General features: G+C 58.4%; 1 protein-coding gene across 5 annotated transcripts in view; it reads right to left on the bottom strand.

Moving 5' to 3' along the window:
* PDE2A (phosphodiesterase 2A) overlaps window positions 1–17,250 on the bottom strand; it is a 92,879-nt gene that overhangs the window by 48,373 nt on the left and 27,256 nt on the right. Inside the window, exons 1-3 of one of the 5 annotated variants that reach the window (XM_035703743.2) lie at window positions 16,610–16,712; window positions 16,296–16,380; window positions 5,264–5,325 (exon numbers count right to left, since the gene is read on the bottom strand). In XM_035703743.2, the coding sequence (XP_035559636.2) occupies window positions 5,264–5,325; window positions 16,296–16,314 (81 nt within the window). In that variant the 5' untranslated portion in view covers window positions 16,315–16,380; window positions 16,610–16,712. Of the gene's footprint in view, window positions 1–5,263; window positions 5,326–7,392; window positions 7,412–16,295; window positions 16,488–16,609; window positions 16,713–17,250 lie in introns of those variants that run through there. The other 4 variants (XM_035703742.2, XM_035703744.2, XM_035703739.2 and 1 more) reach the window with 4 other exon arrangements.

The following is a 17,250-nucleotide window of genomic DNA, read 5'->3' as shown; positions in this document are numbered from 1 at the left end:
TTGTGCTCAGAGTCCTTAGCCACTGCTTGTTCCTTCAAGGATTTCCTGTTGTCAGGGCCCCAGTCAGGCCTGGCCCAGCCTGGATACACAGCCCAAAGCCCAAGAGCTGGCCAGCAGGAACCCTAGGCCCTCTGTGCCCCCTCTCCCACTCAATCAACCCGGACTCCCCATGTGCCTGGGTTTGCACTGGTTCCACTGAAAGGTAACCTCTGGGCCCTATTCCGCTCCCAGGGGGCCCAGGAAGGGGACTCTGGGGCAGTCTGAAAGAGGCTGTCTACACCATCCCAACAGCTTGAGATTAAGATCTTAACTGGTCTATGGGGCTCAGTCTGAAGCTGCTGGAAGCCAGAAGAGCAGGACAGAAGGTAGAAGGGGTGGACAAAGGGTTAGAGGAGTAGAGAATCAGGGAAGCCTTCCCAGAGGAAGCCGGCGTAGAGCTGGCAAATAGAGATCGAGGAAGAAAAGGCATCCCAGGTGGGAGCACCAGACAGGAGTAAATGCTTAGAGGTAGGAATCAGGAGGAGATGGAGACAAGAATGTGCGAGAGGGGCCCGGGTGGTGCGGGATTTGGAGAAAACCAGGTCTCTCTCCTCTCCCGTCCCCTCCCCCCATTCCAGCATTCCAGTTCTGGCTCCCAGAGAAGCCTGGGGCACTCCCTTCCTGGCCCTGACATCAGGTCGCAGACGGCCCCCCCACGGCGGCTGCCAAGCCCCCTCACCTCCTGCCCCAGGCCAGCCTGCAGGAAGGCCACAGGGAGGCCAGCACACGCTCCCCACACGGCCTGAGATAAATATTTCCCGGGAAACGGAACTTGTTCTCTCAGTGTTTACAGCCAAGGACCAGGCAGGGTGGTGGGGGAGGGGCCCGCCTGAGCCACCTTGTCCTGGGGCTCCCGGCATCTGCCCCAACACTGCCTCAGCCCCCCCTCCCCGTGCGCCGCTGAGCCAGTCTCTGCCTCTCTCTGAGCCTCCTCAGACCTTGGCCTGCCCAATGCCCGGCCCGGTCTGAGCCTGTGTCTTTCCTGGGGGTAAGTCCCTGGTTCTTGAGGCCTCCTCCTCCAGACTAGGCTTCTCTGATTGCGGGACCTGTGTCTGCGCATCTCCACCTGATCCTTGTTTGGTCAGGGGTGAGGACAGATGGATGGACAGACAGAGAGACAGCCTGGGTGGCTTCTGACACCACCTCCCCGGCCTCAAGTCCCCGCACAGCCCGAGCCTGTGCAGCCCAACAGGTGGGCCCAGGCAGATGGCAGGGCCTCAGGACCCTCACGGAAGCCAGATGCTGTGGCCAACCTGCTGGCAACAGCTCCCCTGGGGCCATGGGGCATCATGGAGCCCACTTAATCCTGATGTGCAGAATCCAGGAGGAGGCTGGCACATCTGCCAGTTAGGAGCACTCACTCAAGAATTTTAAACACAGGCCAGGAAATGCTGCCTGCTGGAAAGCAGCCCTTCCCGCCTCATCCCAAGGGTCCCCGTCTGTGGACATGCTGGGCCTTCTCTCATGGAGACCCAGGACATCCTGCCCACATACCCTTACACACCCTGCTCTTTTCACTTGTGAAAACTTTCTGAGCCCCCGTGTCAAATCTTACCTTACAGGACCACCCCAGCTCCTCCCTACTATCCCACCATGTTGGGCCCACTTATTCCCCATTGGTGGCCTCAGCCTCACCCCAGACTGTGGCACCAAGTGTTACTCAGTCCCGGACCCAGGGACAGAGATGTTTTTGGATGTGGTTTCTCAGCACCGAGCCAGCCTCCTGCAGCCCACTCTGGGCCTCAGTCTTTGTTCCAGCTTCCTCTATCTGCTTGTTCCCAGTCCTGGGCTTGTCCTTGTCATCCTCAGGTAGTTCTTTCAGAGACTGACCACATGGACCTCTCTGACTATCCAGCTGATCTCTGGCCTCATCAGTCCATGGCCTTGGCCCTCCCCATCCTTCAAAGTTCCAAAGCCACCTCCTCCAGGAAGTCTCCAAGACTGCTCCCAATCCAGCAATTGCTCCTTTCTTGGAACTGTTCCAACTTTCACACAGACATTCTCATTTAATCAAGAAACTTTATTGAGCACCTACTATGTACAGGCTTCTGCCAGGTCTCATGTGGGCCCAGGAGAGACAAGGGAGACTCAGCCTTGGTTCCTATCTCCCCCTGTGTTTACAACTATGTGGGAAAGGATATATAACCACATGGGCGAACAAGCTACCCAGCTGTAAGCCCAGGGAAGCTTGAGGGCTGTAAGTGTTCAGGAAAGAAGGGAGAGACTTGACCAGAGCAGAGGGGGCAATCTGAGAGGACTCCACAGAGGAGGTGACATCTAATCTGAGGCTTAAGAAGGAAGTAGGTAGATAAAGAAGGGAAAGGCATTCTAGAGAAAGGGGTCAGTGCAAGCCATGGCAGGGAGGCCAGGATTTGCTGGTGTCCTGGGGAGTAAGCAGCGCCATGTCTGGGAGCAATGGGTGGACATGCGGGGGCCCAGCAGGCAGGGCTGGCAATGCCAAGGCAGGTGCTCTCTACTCATCTCCTGGGCAGCAACGGAGGAGCCAATGCTGGGCAGAGCATCAGTGCGCTTAGTGAGGACACCCATGCCATCGTCCGTGTCTGCCTCTCCCCCAGCCCCTGCTCCAGCCAGGGCTCCCGAGGCCCTGAGAGCTGGCACAGGGAGGGCCCTACCCCAGCATGCTCAGTTCACTACTTGAACTGCCTCCGCCCCGACATCCAGAGAGCGATGGCCCTGGTCCTGAAGCAGGATTCCAGGCTGAACGTGAAGAGCCCTCCCCCAAGCTGGCCGGCTGGCACAGGGGCCGGGGAGCCATCCCAAGAGAGTGTGCTGAACAGATGCCAGCCATGGGGATGGGCGCTGGCAGCCCTGCTCCCCTGGCTGTTGTGCTGCCGATGCCAGGAGAACGTGCCATGCCCACGGAACCTCCATTTACTCAGGCCCAGCCTTGCGCTGCAGCCCATTGGCTTAGGCCTCCCTCCAAGGATCTCAGGCTTTCGAGAAGCGGGGAGGGTGCCAACTCCCTCTAAGTGTCTGCTGTGGGCCAGGCACCTCACACAGACTTTGTAACTTGTTCTAACAGCTCTGCTGTGATTATGGCCAGTAATAGGGATTGTGTCCACTAATGACAGATCTTCTTATCCCCTGTGACAGGTGAAGAAACTGATGCTCAGGCTGGTTAAGGGACTGGCCCACAGTCATACACCTAGAAAGCAGTGAAACTGGGACCTGAACTCATGCCCATCTGACCCCAGTCACGATGAGGCCATCCTGTCTCCCCCAGCCTCCACCCCGACTGGGGAGGCTCCATCCCTCTTCCCTCTTTCCCCCCAGCTGTCCCTATAGTATGAGCAACACCCACAGATCCCTACTCTCTCCAGTCCTGTCCTTTCTATATTGGGGAGTGCCCAGCACTCTCTCCCAGGAGAGCTTAGCTCACCCGCCATCTGGGGGAGGAGGCAGCAGGACCCAGATGAAGGAAATGTGAAGACAGAACAGAAGCAAAGGGATCAAATGGGGATGATCCAGAGAAGCCTCCTGGTGGGGCTTGGTGGGCTGGACAGGAGGGGCAGAACTGGCACTCACAGGGAACTGGGCCTGCGCCAAGCAAAGGGGGCGGGGCACTGAGGTATAAACAAGGAATCTGGGCCTGGTTCCCTCCCTTGGGGCCTCGTTCCCAGCACCAAGGAGGGTCTCAGCTTCTCCAAAGCCCTCTCCCTTCATGGCTTCCTGGGAGGATGACAAATCTAGGCTTTCCTGGCAGGTGGCGGTGGCTGCTGAGACACTGCTGGCTCCCAGGAACACCATCTGTCCCGGCTCTGGTGGGGAGCCCTGCCCCACAGGGAATGCCATGACCATAAATAAATTAATAATGACTTTCTAGCCTGTCCCCCTTTTCCCAGCTCCCAGCTGTAGGGACATTCTCAGGGCTTGACCCCACGTCTGGGCAGAGAGTCCATGCTGAGCCCTGTGTGTACCAGGCCATGCATGGATATCTTCTTTCCCATCTTACCCGAGGGCAGGGAGAGAGCAAGCGTTGGGCATGAGACACATCTGGGCCCACACTCAGATCTGCCCCATATGCTCACTGTGTGACCCCACTGTGGCTCAGCTTCCCCAACCATAAAAGGAGAATAATAACAGTGCCTGCTTCATAGGGAGGTGATGAGGATTGAACAAGGAAGTGTGTCTAAAGTTCCTGGCACAGAGGAGCCTCCCCTTTCTCAGCCAGGCCTGGGCACAAGAGTAGGCTCATGCCAGTCCTGCTGATTGATCCAACGTTAGACACAACCCTCCTCTGTGCCAATCTTCACGGTCCCCAGCCCACCCCATTTCTGCTGCTCAAGACCCCTCTGAGCACGAAGATTCCTAGGAGACACCCCAAAGGCGTGGTCAGGGCTGTGGACGGCATCCCTCATCTCAAAGGAAATGAGCGCACTGAGCCTTCATCAGGCACCCTTTGAAGGGCAGTGGGATACTCATCCTCAGTTGGGAGGATGAAGAAGGCACAGTCCCCAGGCTAAGGAGCTCGAGGTTCAGAGGGGAAGACCTATAGAGTCACATAATGGAGAAAACAGGGTGCCAACAGCTCAGACTAAGGATGCCCCATTTGACTGTCAGGGCAGGAGAGCTCAGAGGAGGGAGTAAGAGAGCCATGGAGGGCTTCCCGGAGGATGGGAGGCTAGAGCTGAGCCCAGAAAGATTTGGGAAGCTGAGGGAAGACAGGCAGGAGTGGTTCTGGGGAGGCAGGATGGATAAAGGGAGGACTGTGGCCTGGCTGGGACTGCAGAGGAAGCAGGAGGATGGGAAGCATGGATTTTTGAGCAGAAAAGTGACAAGTTCAGGTTTGCATGTTAGAAAGCCTTCTGGCAGCCACATGGGGAGTGGGGCAACTGAAGCAGCCAGCCACTGAGCCATCCAGGGGAAAGGTGGCCAGTCCGGAGCGGGGCCAGGGGCAGGGATGGAGAGCAGGAGAGGAATTCAGAAAACACTTAAGGCAGAGGATCAACAAGGAACTGGGTGCCTCACCCTGGGTGAGGGTGGGGAGGCCTAGAGAGGAGTCTGAAATGACTCTCCTCAGTGGGCGGGAATCGGGCAGGGACGTGTTCTCAGTGTGGGGTGACCTTAGGCTGGAGGGGGCAGGGCTGAGAATCGGCTCCAGCCTCCCACTCCTCCCAGGGGTGGGGACAATGCTCAGACTGACCCCCAGCCTGTGTCCCCACCCCTCCAAGCCCACCCGGTCCTCCCTCTCCTGAGTTCTCACCTCCAGTCGGTCGTCTCTATTCCCTGGGGGCACTGGCTCCTGTGCAAGGAGGTCCGGGCTGGCTGCAGAGACAAGAAGGCCAGGGGCTGAGGCCTGCCAGGTCTTTCCCCTTCTCTCCAGCCTCCCCCCACACCCCGCCCACCCCCAGCAGGCCTGGGGCTATCAGGGGGCCTCGCCTGGTTTCACCCTGCCTTCCCCCACACTCCCTTCTCACTCCCTCCTTCAGATGGGCATCTCGGGCTCTGGCGTACCCTCTGCCCTCGGCTCTGAGCACAGAGCTGGCCTGCTTCCTGCGGCCGCGGCCTCCCCAGGAGGGGAAACAACCACCTTTTTACCCCTGCTGAAGCCCCTGCGCTCCCACCTCTCCCCGGGGAACTGCACTACCTCTCTGCAAGCCTCAGTTTCCCCGCCTGTACAATGAGAGGTCTAGCTCACGTAGGCAACCGGGCTGGGCTCCCAGCCAGGGCTGCTGTGATGATCATCTGTGTGAGCCCCCACCCCTGGTCTGGTGCCCGGTCTTCTGGGCTCTAGTTGGCCCCCCAAATCCGGGTGCCACAGCTCCTCGAATGCTGGCAGGCACACGGCCGCCATTCTCCAGCAGCCGGCCACCCCAGCGGCACCCACAAAGCCCAGCCTCTCAAAGGCCCTGCCCAGGGGCTGGCCTCCCCTCCCCGCCCCCACCGACAAGCACACGCAGGCATCGGACAGGCCCAGGCGGCGGGATATTCTGAGCCTGGCTTCGTTCCAGTCAGCTGCTGGCCGCTATGCCAGCCTGGCGCGGGCGCAGGGGCTGATTTGATTTGGCAGCTTTGGAAGCGTGTGGTGGGGACGGGGAGGGGGAGAGGGATGAGACACCCATCCCTGCTAGGAAATAAACAGGCTTGGGCACTCCGCGAACTGGGGGGAGGGCCCAGTCTGGCATGGGCAGGGGGCTCTGCGCTCCCTGCCTTCTGGTGCCCCCTTCTTCTCACCCAGGCCCTGGACAACTGCCCAAGACTGCTGGAATTTCTGGCTCTCCTTGGGTCACCACAGGGGTGACAGTAGCTGCACCTGGCATGTGGATGCTTGTGGTGTGTCTGTGGCAGGGTGTCTGGTGGTCCCACAAGTCCCTGTGTCCTGTGGGGTCTCCCTACTTAGCCATGCCTACAGCCAGGCCCGAGTGTGACACAGGGAGACGGGGTCCGCGTGTGGGGCAGTGGCCTAGATGGGGCCATCTCCCAGGGTGACTGTGGCCGCTTGACTGGGCTCTGACGGGGGGCCGACTGCAGCCCAGGGTGTGACCAGGCCACTCATGTGCCTGAGTCTACTGTAGGGCCTGGTATGCATCGGTCCCGGCCCGTTCCTTCCCTCTGTGCGATGACCCCACTAACCCAGCCATGTCCGGCAGAGGAAATGACGAGGGCCAAGCTGAATACCTAACCCCAAGCCTGTCCTTTTGTCCATGGGCCTCAGCCTTCTTTTCCACCCCTAATTGTCTACCCACTGCACTGCCCTGGGCCAGCCTCCTCCTCCCCTGACAGGAGGCAGTGCTGGTTGTGATTCTCCAAATACCATCGGCCTCTCCACCACTCCCTGGGGAGGCCCCTGCCAGTGCTCTCTGGCTCCCCATCACCAGCTTCCAGCATGGGGAAGGTAGGCAGGATGAAGGGAGTCTCAGCCAGGCATTCACAGCTCCTCCATAATTCTACCCTGTGTCAGTATTTACCACCTTCCTGCTTGCCCCACAGGCAGGGCAGTCCAGCTCACCCCTCCTGGGAATCTGCAGCACACATCAATATGCTGCTGGCATCTTGGGGACCTGCCTTCAGTTAGAGAACCGCTGAGTGCAGCTGTGGCTCTGATCCTCTGACCTCTTCACTGAGAGGTCAAGGTTGCCGGGTCAGACCAGGACCCTAGTCCTAGGGGACACACAAGCCAGGGCTGTCCCCCAGACACCAGCCAGGAGGTTTGGGGTAGGGTGGAGCCTGCTTTGGGGAAGACAAAATGTCTCATCTGTCACTGCCTCCCCATTGTCCCACTATCCTCTGGGGATCTCAGGGCTCTCCCCACCCAGCCACAGGAAGCTGAGTCCCTCCTGGAGACAGCAGGAAGGAACATTGAAGGAAGGGCTTTAGGACTAGGAGACTCACCCATCACCCTGCTGTCACAGAGGAGGAACCTAGGATCACAGAACCCAGCTGTCACAAAGAGGCTAGTGAGATGGAGACAGTCTGCAGAGAGCTCCCGGAGAGCTTCTGAATGGAGGTGTGTGGTGTCTCACAAGAAGAGAACATCAGGTTCCAGGACAGCCTCCTAACTATGAGATATGGCTTTTCACCTGGGACTTGTGTGTCCTCCTGTATGTACAGGTGCCTGTGTCCCTGTGTGCATGGCTGCTCATCCCAGTCACAGAGTCCTGAGCTCTGGTCTGTGCCCCAAGGGCAGGGTCTACCCAAGGTAGGGCTCAGCTAGGCAGCAGGCACAGTGGCAGATAAGAGAGCAATCTGGGCAAAGAAGAGGTTGGACAGCTCAGGGCTGAAAAGAGAAGCCCATCAGGCAGTCAGAACCTCGGGCCTCATCCTAGCCGCCTGACACCAAGGGCAGTGTGCTCCCGCACCTTGGCCCAGCCACAGTCCCCCGTGTCACTGGGGCAGGACCGTCCCCTCTCTGAGCTACTTTCCTCATCTGAAGAATAAAAGCAGGGGACTTAATGATCTCCTAGGGCCTGCCCAAGTCTAATGATCTTCAATCTTCGGAGAGGGACTAACACACACGCAGCCAGCCAGAGCTGGAGACATGCAGGGCAGAGAGAGAGCCTGAGTGGAGGAACTCAGGAGGCTGTGTGGGTCGGGCAACTGGGGACCCTATCCTTGGGGCCAGGACAGGATGTTATAGACAATGGAAGCTTGGGGATGGCAGGGAGCAGCTGTTGCCGCCTTACCTGCCTTCTGGCCTGCTGGAGGAGAAAGATGGAGGAGTGACATAAAAGGGCCCTGCCCCCTTAGAGGAGTCCCAGCTCAGTTCCTGGTTCCCAGGTGGTCCAGGAGAAAAGGAGGAAGGTGTAGGCAAGGGGGAGCACCGAGCGCTGGGAGTCAGGAAGGTGGGTGTCAGGCCCTGCTATGCTTTGTGACCTGGGCCAGCTCCCAGCCTCCCTCACCTGATCTGTGAGCCCACCAGGCTGCGACTCATGCAGTTGGTACCAGGCTTCTGAGGCACTCAGCTGGGGTGAGCTCTCTAGAGGCCACAGATCCTCCTCTCCTGCCTAGAGGTCCCCCTGCCCCCACCGCCACCAACCCTGGCACAGGTGCCTAGGCATGTGCATAACCCAAGAGGCAGCGAGCCCCTGGACAAATAGCTGTGCCAGGTGGCGCCCTGGGCCTGTGCCACAAGGGAGCACCCACTGGTCATCCGTTTTCCAGGTCCCTTAGCCTGGGGCCTCCCTTCCTTAAGCTTTTCTCACAGCCACCTCCAGGACAGAAGCAGGGTCCTCCCTCCTTGGCCGGTGCTCAAGAGATGCTGATGGGTCACAGGCCAATGCCCACACTGCTCCTCTGGCTGCCCTGGCCTCTGCCCTAGTCGGAGGCCCTTTGTACTTGGGGCCCTCGCAAGCAGGGGTTCGTGCATTTCCACGTCCGTGTCCAGGAAGTGTTCATGTCCTGTTTTCCCCCTCAGGCCGGGGCTGGCGGGGAAGGGGGGTCAGTAGTGAGTAGGCCTCTCTTTCCTCCGCTGTCTGTTGACATTTCTGCCCAGAGACTTTAGGAGCTGGGAGGAAAGGGCACTCCTCTCTCTGCCATAATCTGAAAAAGCTGAAGAATGGAGGCAGGGGGATGAAGGAAATGACCCCTTATCCTGTAAGCTCAGGGAGTGGCAGATCTCACACGTGCACAGACACCACTTCTGCTGTGGCAGGAGAATCTGCTCACGTCACCCAGTCACCCCCGGTCACCCAGGCCAAGGGGGTCTCCTTCCCCAACATGGGCTCGGCCCCTCCTCCTCCCTCTCACTACCTGGGGGTGGGGGCCACCCGCCATCCTGAGCTCCCTCCATTGCTTCTTGTTATGTTTTTAATAACCTAACATCGACATTAACAAGGCAGGTGATTGCAGCTTTTCCCAGCAGCCCCATTTAGAATCATTGAATCATCAAATCATCAAATCCTAGAATCCTGGATTCACAGAATGCCCGCCTATTCGGCTCCTGGAGTCTCAGCAACTTCAAGTCACAGAACGTCGGAATCACACAACCACGCTTCCACACAGCTCTGGCTGGGAGCTAAGAGTCGTGGAAGGCTAGAAGCCCACAGACTGACAATGCCGGAATCTCAGAGTCATGCATCCCTAGATCTAGAGCCCATACACCCCTTGGAGTTCTGACCCCACACTTTCTCCTTTTCCAGGTGAGAAAATGCAGCCCAGGAAAGGGCCCAGTGCGAAGCAATGCCCACTCCCAAGACTGCAAGACGGGACCACAACATTCGAGTGTTCCAGAAACTGTCACTTTGACATTAGGAAATAGCCATGTTTGTGCTGGAATGCTGCTTCTCTTTTATTTTTGGTCATTTCTCCTCCTGCACCTCCTCTTGGCCCTCCCCAAGTCTTGCTGTGCCTCCACCCCACTGGGCACTGAAGCCGACACCCCATCTCTCAGCACCCTCACCTTCAATCCCTGCATGACTCTGTCACCTTTCCCTCCTCCGGGTCTGTACAATGGCCCCCTAAATAAAAACAACCACAGGTGGGGGAGCTCAAGGGGCCAACTCCCTCAGGGTGGGGGGCAGGAAAAGCAAAATGCTTGCCACCTGAAGCCACCAGTCAGAGGGCGGGCTCCCCAGAGGAGGGGCCCTGAACTCAAGACTGGAAGGTCCTGGAGCCCTGAGATGGGGGGGTGGGCGTCAGCCACACCTGAGGCAGCAGCTTCAAGGGAGTCAGATCCAAAGTGGACGGAAGCGACTGAGGCTTACAATTGATATTAGAACCATCAGGTATGTTTAGCATTTTCATAAATATACATTTTTACTCGTTTTGGAATGTACTCATACATTTTGGATTTGAATTTTATTAAATATTACGTTTCACAGATTGTTTTAATTTTTGAATTCCGAACACTGCTTGCCCAGGGCAGTTCCCAAGTCTCCCTGCTGCAGAAGAGGATGCTGGAGCCGAGTGGGGTCCAGGTCTCTGCTTGGCCTCAGAGCTCCTGACCTGGGACACCGTCCTAAGATCTCTCAGACCTTTGAGGGCCTTGACACAGTCCTGGGCATCTGCCCTGTCTTCCCTGGAGAGCCACCCCAGACACCCAGGGCTGCATTCCCTCCTCTCTTTACCTCCACTGCTGAGCGGCTCCCTCCACCTTCGAGGGTCCCGTCTCCTCCTCTCCATCCTCTGTACCTTCCTGCCTGGGCTTCATCGCCCTTCTCTGGGCCACAGGGCACCAGCTTCCCACCTTACCCCTTCTGTGTACTCTCCACCCATGGCCCAGGGGCATTCCTAACAAGCAGATCTGAGCAGTCCTCGACCTGCTTTCGACACCCCCCCTCTAGTGTCCAGTTCCTTCTGGAAAAGTCCAAATCCGTTCACTTATAAGTCCTATACAATTTGGCCCCCACCGACCTCGCCAGCCTCGTCACTAGCTTCATAAATACACACATACATACACACAAACACACACACACACACACACACACACACACACGCAGACCTGACCCCACCCTGGGGCTCCACACCCTGGCAGTCCAGGATCTAGCTCCACAGAACTGCAGAACCACACCTCCCTCCGTCTGTCTGTCACCAGCAAGCCTTCACATTTGCCTTCGCTCCTTCTCTATCCAGAACTTTCTTGTAGTTCATCCCTCAGCTCTCAGATTAGGTAAGTTTCCTCCTGGAAGCTCCCCAATTTGCCCTCCCTCCCACTCTGGACTGAATCGGGGGTCGCTGCTCTGCACCCCCACGACCTCCCAGTCTCTCCAGCATTGTCCTCTCCCCGCCACCCACCAGCATTGGTCTTCGTCTGTGCTCCCCGCCTCCACCCCATCACCTGCCTACCATCAGCCCTGCTATCTAGGTCTGCATGGCTGTCACGGGGCAGAAGCATTGTTGCTCAGACATGGGGCAGTGTGTGGCAGGGCTTTAAAGCCCACACTGTGCCCATCTCTACCTCCTCTCTCTGTTGGGCATGTAGTAGGTACTCACTAAATGTTCACCTATGAAGGCCTTGCAGTACACAGTGTGTGGCAGGAACAGGCAGGGTGGGGTGCTTGGAGTAAGTGAGAGTCCCCAGGTTGGGCTGGGGACTTCCTGGAGGAGGCATGTGGGAAGATCCTCCAGGTGTCAGTCCTAAGAAAGCAATTGAGGACAGGCCACAGGAAGTCCCCAGCCCAGACTTAGGGCCAGCAGGGTGGGATCAAAGTCTGCAAAAGGGAGATTTGATGGCTAGGGCCCAGAACAGGGCCACTGATGGGTCTCGCAGCGCATTCCAAAAAGACTTCCCGGAGGAGGGCTACTTCTGGCTGGTCTGGGGCAGGGAAGAAGGTGGAGATGAATCAGATTGGAGAAAGTGGTAAGACAGAGATGTGGAACAGAAAATTTTGTCTCTTCTTGTCCATTAGCCCTGCAAGGAAAAGGCTACGGGGCAACTAGGCAGGAGGAGCAGGGAAGACTGTGGCGGGATGGAGATAACACCGGTGCTGACCCCAGGGCCGGGGTGGGTGTGGAGGGCTAGGGCTGGCCAGGAGCATGTCCCCAGCTGTGGCTGGGAAACGTTTCCTGTCTCCTGGCCACGGGGGTCATTAATAATCATTTACACGCCACAGGCAGCACGGAGGCCAGCCAGGGAGCAGCGTGGTGCTGGGGCTGGAGCCCAGCCTGGTGACCAGTAGAGCTGTTTTCTGGGAAATACGGAATTGCTGTGTCCTGCCACCTAATCATGAAACCTGGATAAGTCACCTGACCTCTCTGGTCTCTGGTAGCACTGGTAAAAGGAGGGTCTAAAAAGGAGGCCGCCTGAAATCCCCTCCCTGCTCTGGGCCTCGGTTTCTCTAGATGGCAGATGGGCCGCCTACCTGGGTTATGGACATCTGAAGATTGATGTGGCCATCTGGACGATGCCGAGCCCAGCTCCAGACACATGGGAGGGGCAGACCCGGCCCACCTTCTGGAGAGCTTGTGTTCTGATTGGGAGCCAGAGCCTACCACTGGAGCTCACACCTGGAGCCTCACAGAAGTGAGGGGAAAGAGACTGGAGGGTCGTGTGTCCAGGGTCTAGGGGTCTGACAGTGTGGCTGGGCTGGGAAGATGGGGTTTCTCCGATACAGGAGGTGGGAGCCCCAGGAAGCCTATTTGGGCACTGCTGTGTCAACCTGTGCCTTCCTGGTGTGTAGCAGGTGCACAATAAATGCTTTTGACAAGTGAATGAGTTGATCTGTTAAATGAGACCTCTGTGAAAGGAGGTTGGAATCTGGAAAGAGCTGACTAAAAGATGATGATGACGATGACAGTCATTCTGGCCAAAGACAAAGAGGGTGGGAAGAGGTGACGTGAAAGCTTGAGGAGAGGTGACATGAAAGCTTGGCCCCAGGGATGGGCCATCCAAAGCCAGACAGTATTGCTTGGGAAGGATCAACTGCCATCAAGATCTTTTTTTCCAGTTGAACCAGAATCTTCCTTAGCCCCAGGCCACATTTCTCTGCCTATTCCATACCGCCTTCTAGGCCTGGCTTAAGCCCACTCCCAGCAGAGAACATTCTGGAAGGTGATGCTGAGGCACTGCTCCTGGTCCCCTCCCCGGATAACTGTTAGTCTATGTCTTCCAACATTCAGGGGTTCTGGTCTTTCTTCCTCCCAAATACCTGTCAGCAGCTTGCCCATTAAGATTTCCTCATTGTTTTCTCTGGAGGCTTTGAGCTGGCTCCTCCTCACTGACTGGCATCTCACCTATCAGACTAGAGGGTCGCTACTTAAGTGTGACCAGGCTTCCTTTTTTGGTCAAGGGTATCTGTGAGGACAGAGACTCTTCCTCCTGTCAGATCTGTGAGGTCAACAAAAGGAGATATATTAAGGCCTTCCTGGTTGACTCCCAGCCCCAGGGATGCTCCCTGAGGGCCACACAGAGAACAGAAGAGGACAGGCTGGCATGCAGAAGGGGATGCCTGGCTGCTCACCCCAGAGATGATGTGAGCCAGAAAAGATAGCAGGCCACCCATGGAACTAAGACCTCACGGTTGGCAAATTCACCCAGCGCCATGCCCAGCCCAAGCTGCTCTTGCACCAAGGAGGCACCACCAGGGATACCACCCAGGCCTCATGGCCTGTGCCTGAACCCTTCCCCGCTGTGGAGCATTGTGAGGTGGTAGTAAACACAGTGACCCTACAACACGTGCATCCTCTCCCCGCCCTCCTCCAAAGCCCAGACCAACACACGACATAGACCAAAAGGAAAAGAACAAAGGTTCCCAGACCACGACATCACCCGCAGCCTGCCTGTCCAACGCCTGCTCAGCCGGAAACCCAAGACAAAGGCCTTGGTCAAAGTGAGGAGGATGAAGGGCAAAGGGTAGAGGCAGCTTAGCTTAGGGTGGGCCATCACAGAACGTCACTAGGCATCTCTGGGGACCTAACTGGGAGGGAAGCAAGGACAAGATGGCAGCCAAGCCCTCCCTGCACACACACATCATTCCACGAACAGCACCTGCTGGATCCCATACACCCCAAACATTATATACCTCGTTCCTCACCCCACACACCTTGTGCACACACTTTCTTGCCCCCTGTGCCACATTCCACAGCCCTCAACACTGCTTCACCCCTCCCCCGTATACACACCACTAGCTCACTGACACCCTTCACACACTCCTCAGCACACACCACACATAAACAGCTCACGGGGAGAAAAGATCACATAATCCATACGTCACACTGAAAAGTCACACAGCTCACATACCCACACTTCACACCACAACCTCCCACCACGCACCTCACACAACCCACACTCACCTCCTCAACCACAGACACACACACATCCAATTACATTCAACACACACACCATCTAGACATAGAGACACACCCTGCATAGATAATGTGCACACCTAATGTCACATGTTTGTGGACACACACAGACCCTCGGCATCGCCAATCCTGCCCGTACATTGCCTCCTCTTTCCCACTTGCATGTGGGCACACACACATATACGCACTTAGTCAACCAGCCCCTTGCCTTGGACCCCTCGGCACTCTTCCCTATTGCACAAACCGCCATCACACAGACACATGACACTCAAACACCAACACGCGGGTCCTAATACATTTCCCAAGCAAGTCCAGGATGTACCACCGTGACCCTAAGCCACCTAGGCTGCAAACACACTCACACAGCTCCCCCACCCCCACTGCCCTCCACCAAGATGTCCAATGAAACCTTTCATCAGGCCCCCACAGTGGCTCTTTCTGGCTACACACAACAGCCAGTAACATGCGCAACCACAGACAACCCCCGCCCCCCATGCAGGCTGGCCCTACAACTCCACCCCATAGAGACAGACACACCACACACACATGTTCCCCCCCCATACAACACTCACACATACAGCTACCACTCCACACTCACAATGCAGCCTTTCTAGCTGCACACAGCATGCAATACCATACACACCATCTTCACACTCACCATAAGTCCCCATGAATCCCCCCAAATAAGTCCACTGGTGATGCCACACACAATACTACATGACACATCACATATGATCACACACAAGGCACACTTAACACATGCAACATGGCCCATCCTACACAAACACCCTAGACTCACCCAGCCCTGGAAACCTCCCACCACAGGTGACTGACACCAGATGGCAGTCTACTCCCCCATTCCCCCAACCCAAGCCCCCACCTGCTCCCAGTCAAGACCAGGCCAGTGGGGACAGGGGGGGGGTTTGTAAGTTATGAACCCCAGTGCTCCACGGCACAATCCCCACCCACCTTAGATCCCCAGGCACCGCCCAAGGGTTCTGCTCTCCATGTTGAGTCCCTTCCACCAATGCCCACACCATGCCATGTCTGACAACATGGGGCAGGTGAAGGTCCTGGGGACACTGGCCCGGCACTCTGAGCCTGCTCTTTCCTCACCCCAAAGCAGAGGCAGATATAAGGGGAAGGGACAATCACAGAGTGAGACCCTAGAACAAAGATAGAGACCTAGAGAAATGGGGGGGGGGGCGTTGGAGTTTTGGACAGACTGAGAGAGGTGAACATGGGCAAAGGGACCAAAAGAGAGAAATGGAGGGGCAGAGAGAGAGGATGCCCAGAAAGACTCAAAGAAGCTAGAGGGGAAAGCAGAGAATAAAGTGGGACCACCACACTGGAGAGAAATAAGAGGTGAGGGTGAGACTCCTAAAAGACTAGAGGATCTCCTACACAGGAGGGAGGGAGGGTAGGAAAGCAGGAACCAGGTGGGAGGGGGTCCTGCAGAGAAGGACACAAGCTATGATAGAAAGAGGCGTTTGGACTCTGGGGTACAGTCCCAGGTGAGGACCGAAGTCCAGATGTTGGGAATCTGGGTGGGGGCACAGATGAGGCTGTGGAGTAGATGTTCAGGGGCTTGGGGTGAGGCTCCAGCTGTGACAGAGGTCCTGGCTGAGAGCTGGGGGCTCAGGTGTTCTAGGTGTACCCGGAGTCCGATATACACCTAGGGTGTTCAGGGGTCTGGGCGGGGGGCCATCCGCTCATCTGGCAGGCAGGGGTTCCAGGTTTGCACAGAGCTCTCAGTGGAGACCCGGGTCCTACTGTGGATTGGGAGTGGAGCGCTTGGAGTGGAGTCCCGGATCCGAAAGCGGTTCAGAGTCTGGGGTGAGGTTTGGACTGTGAGCTGGGGATTCAAGGGCTCCGGGTATGGGCTGCAGTCCCCGCTCAGGAGTGGAATTCAGGGCTCGGGGAGGGCGCCCCACCTTGAGGAGGGTTACAGGGGCAGAGCGGACCTCGGAGCCGGGCCGCACGCTCCCTGGGAGACCGGCCGGGCCGGGCGCTCACCCGACCCCCTCGTCGTGCCCAGCGCGGGGCCCCCCTACCTGCAGGCTGTCGGCGCATGGCTGCGGCGGCGGCGGCGGCGGCGGCGGCGGCTCGTCCGGCTTGAGGAAGACCTGCTGGCCCCGCCTGAGGAATTGGACAACAGCGATGAGGATGTGGTGCAGCACCAGGACCATGCTCGCAGCCGCGCGCCCGCCCGCCCGCCGGCCCGGCCGCTGCGCTCGGTCAGCGCGTCCGCGACAGCTCCGCCGGGTCCGCGCGAGGGTCCGCCCCGGCCCCGCCCCCGCCCCGCCCCGGCCCCGCCCCCGCCCGCGCGGCCCCGCCCGCCCCGCCCCCGGCCCCGCCCGCCTCTCACCCCTGCTCCCTCCGCTCGCGAGCCTCTTCCAGCGGGTCCGCTGTTAGGGTCCCCCACCGGGTAGCCCGCTCTCAGCCTCCGCTCGCTCCTCGGCGCCCCTCGCCCCTCCTGTCGCTACCTCGCCTCTCGGAGCCCCTCTCTCGTCCGACCACGTCCTCTCCCCGCCACCTAGAAAGTCCTGGGGCCCGGCCAGAGCCGCGAGCCGCGAGCCGGAGCCCCGCGCAGGGACGGGAGGGCGGGAGGCGGAGGATGGGGGGAAGGGGCCGCTGAGCCGCTGCGAGCAGCCCCGGGCTGGATCTTCTCCGGGAGAAACGGGGAAGTCGGGGAGAATCTTAGAGGTCGCCGTGCGACGGCCAGGCCTGGGGCAGTAGCCAGGCTGCGAGGGGGACACGTGCGCACAGACCCACGAGAGCACGCACCGACAGGCGCACCGCTCCGGAGCGCGGGGTGGGGGCCCGGGAGCCGCCCTGGGCAGGCAGGTCAGCGCTGGCGTCCCCGGAAGCCGGAGAGGGTGCAGGGCCCAGGGCTGCACAGTCCACAGTTCGCTAGTGGGACCCGCGCGTCCGGAGCGCTCTTCTCCGCAGAGCTGCCTCTGTGCTCTGGCGCCTGCGGCAGCCGTGACGCTTCTGCGCCCCCTGCTG

Source organism: Canis lupus, chromosome 21 (genome assembly GCF_003254725.2).
Source record: "Canis lupus dingo isolate Sandy chromosome 21, ASM325472v2, whole genome shotgun sequence".
NCBI lineage: Eukaryota > Metazoa > Chordata > Mammalia > Carnivora > Canidae > Canis > Canis lupus.
Note: the sequence above shows the minus strand (reverse complement) of the source record. Positions and strands in the feature narration are given on the sequence as shown.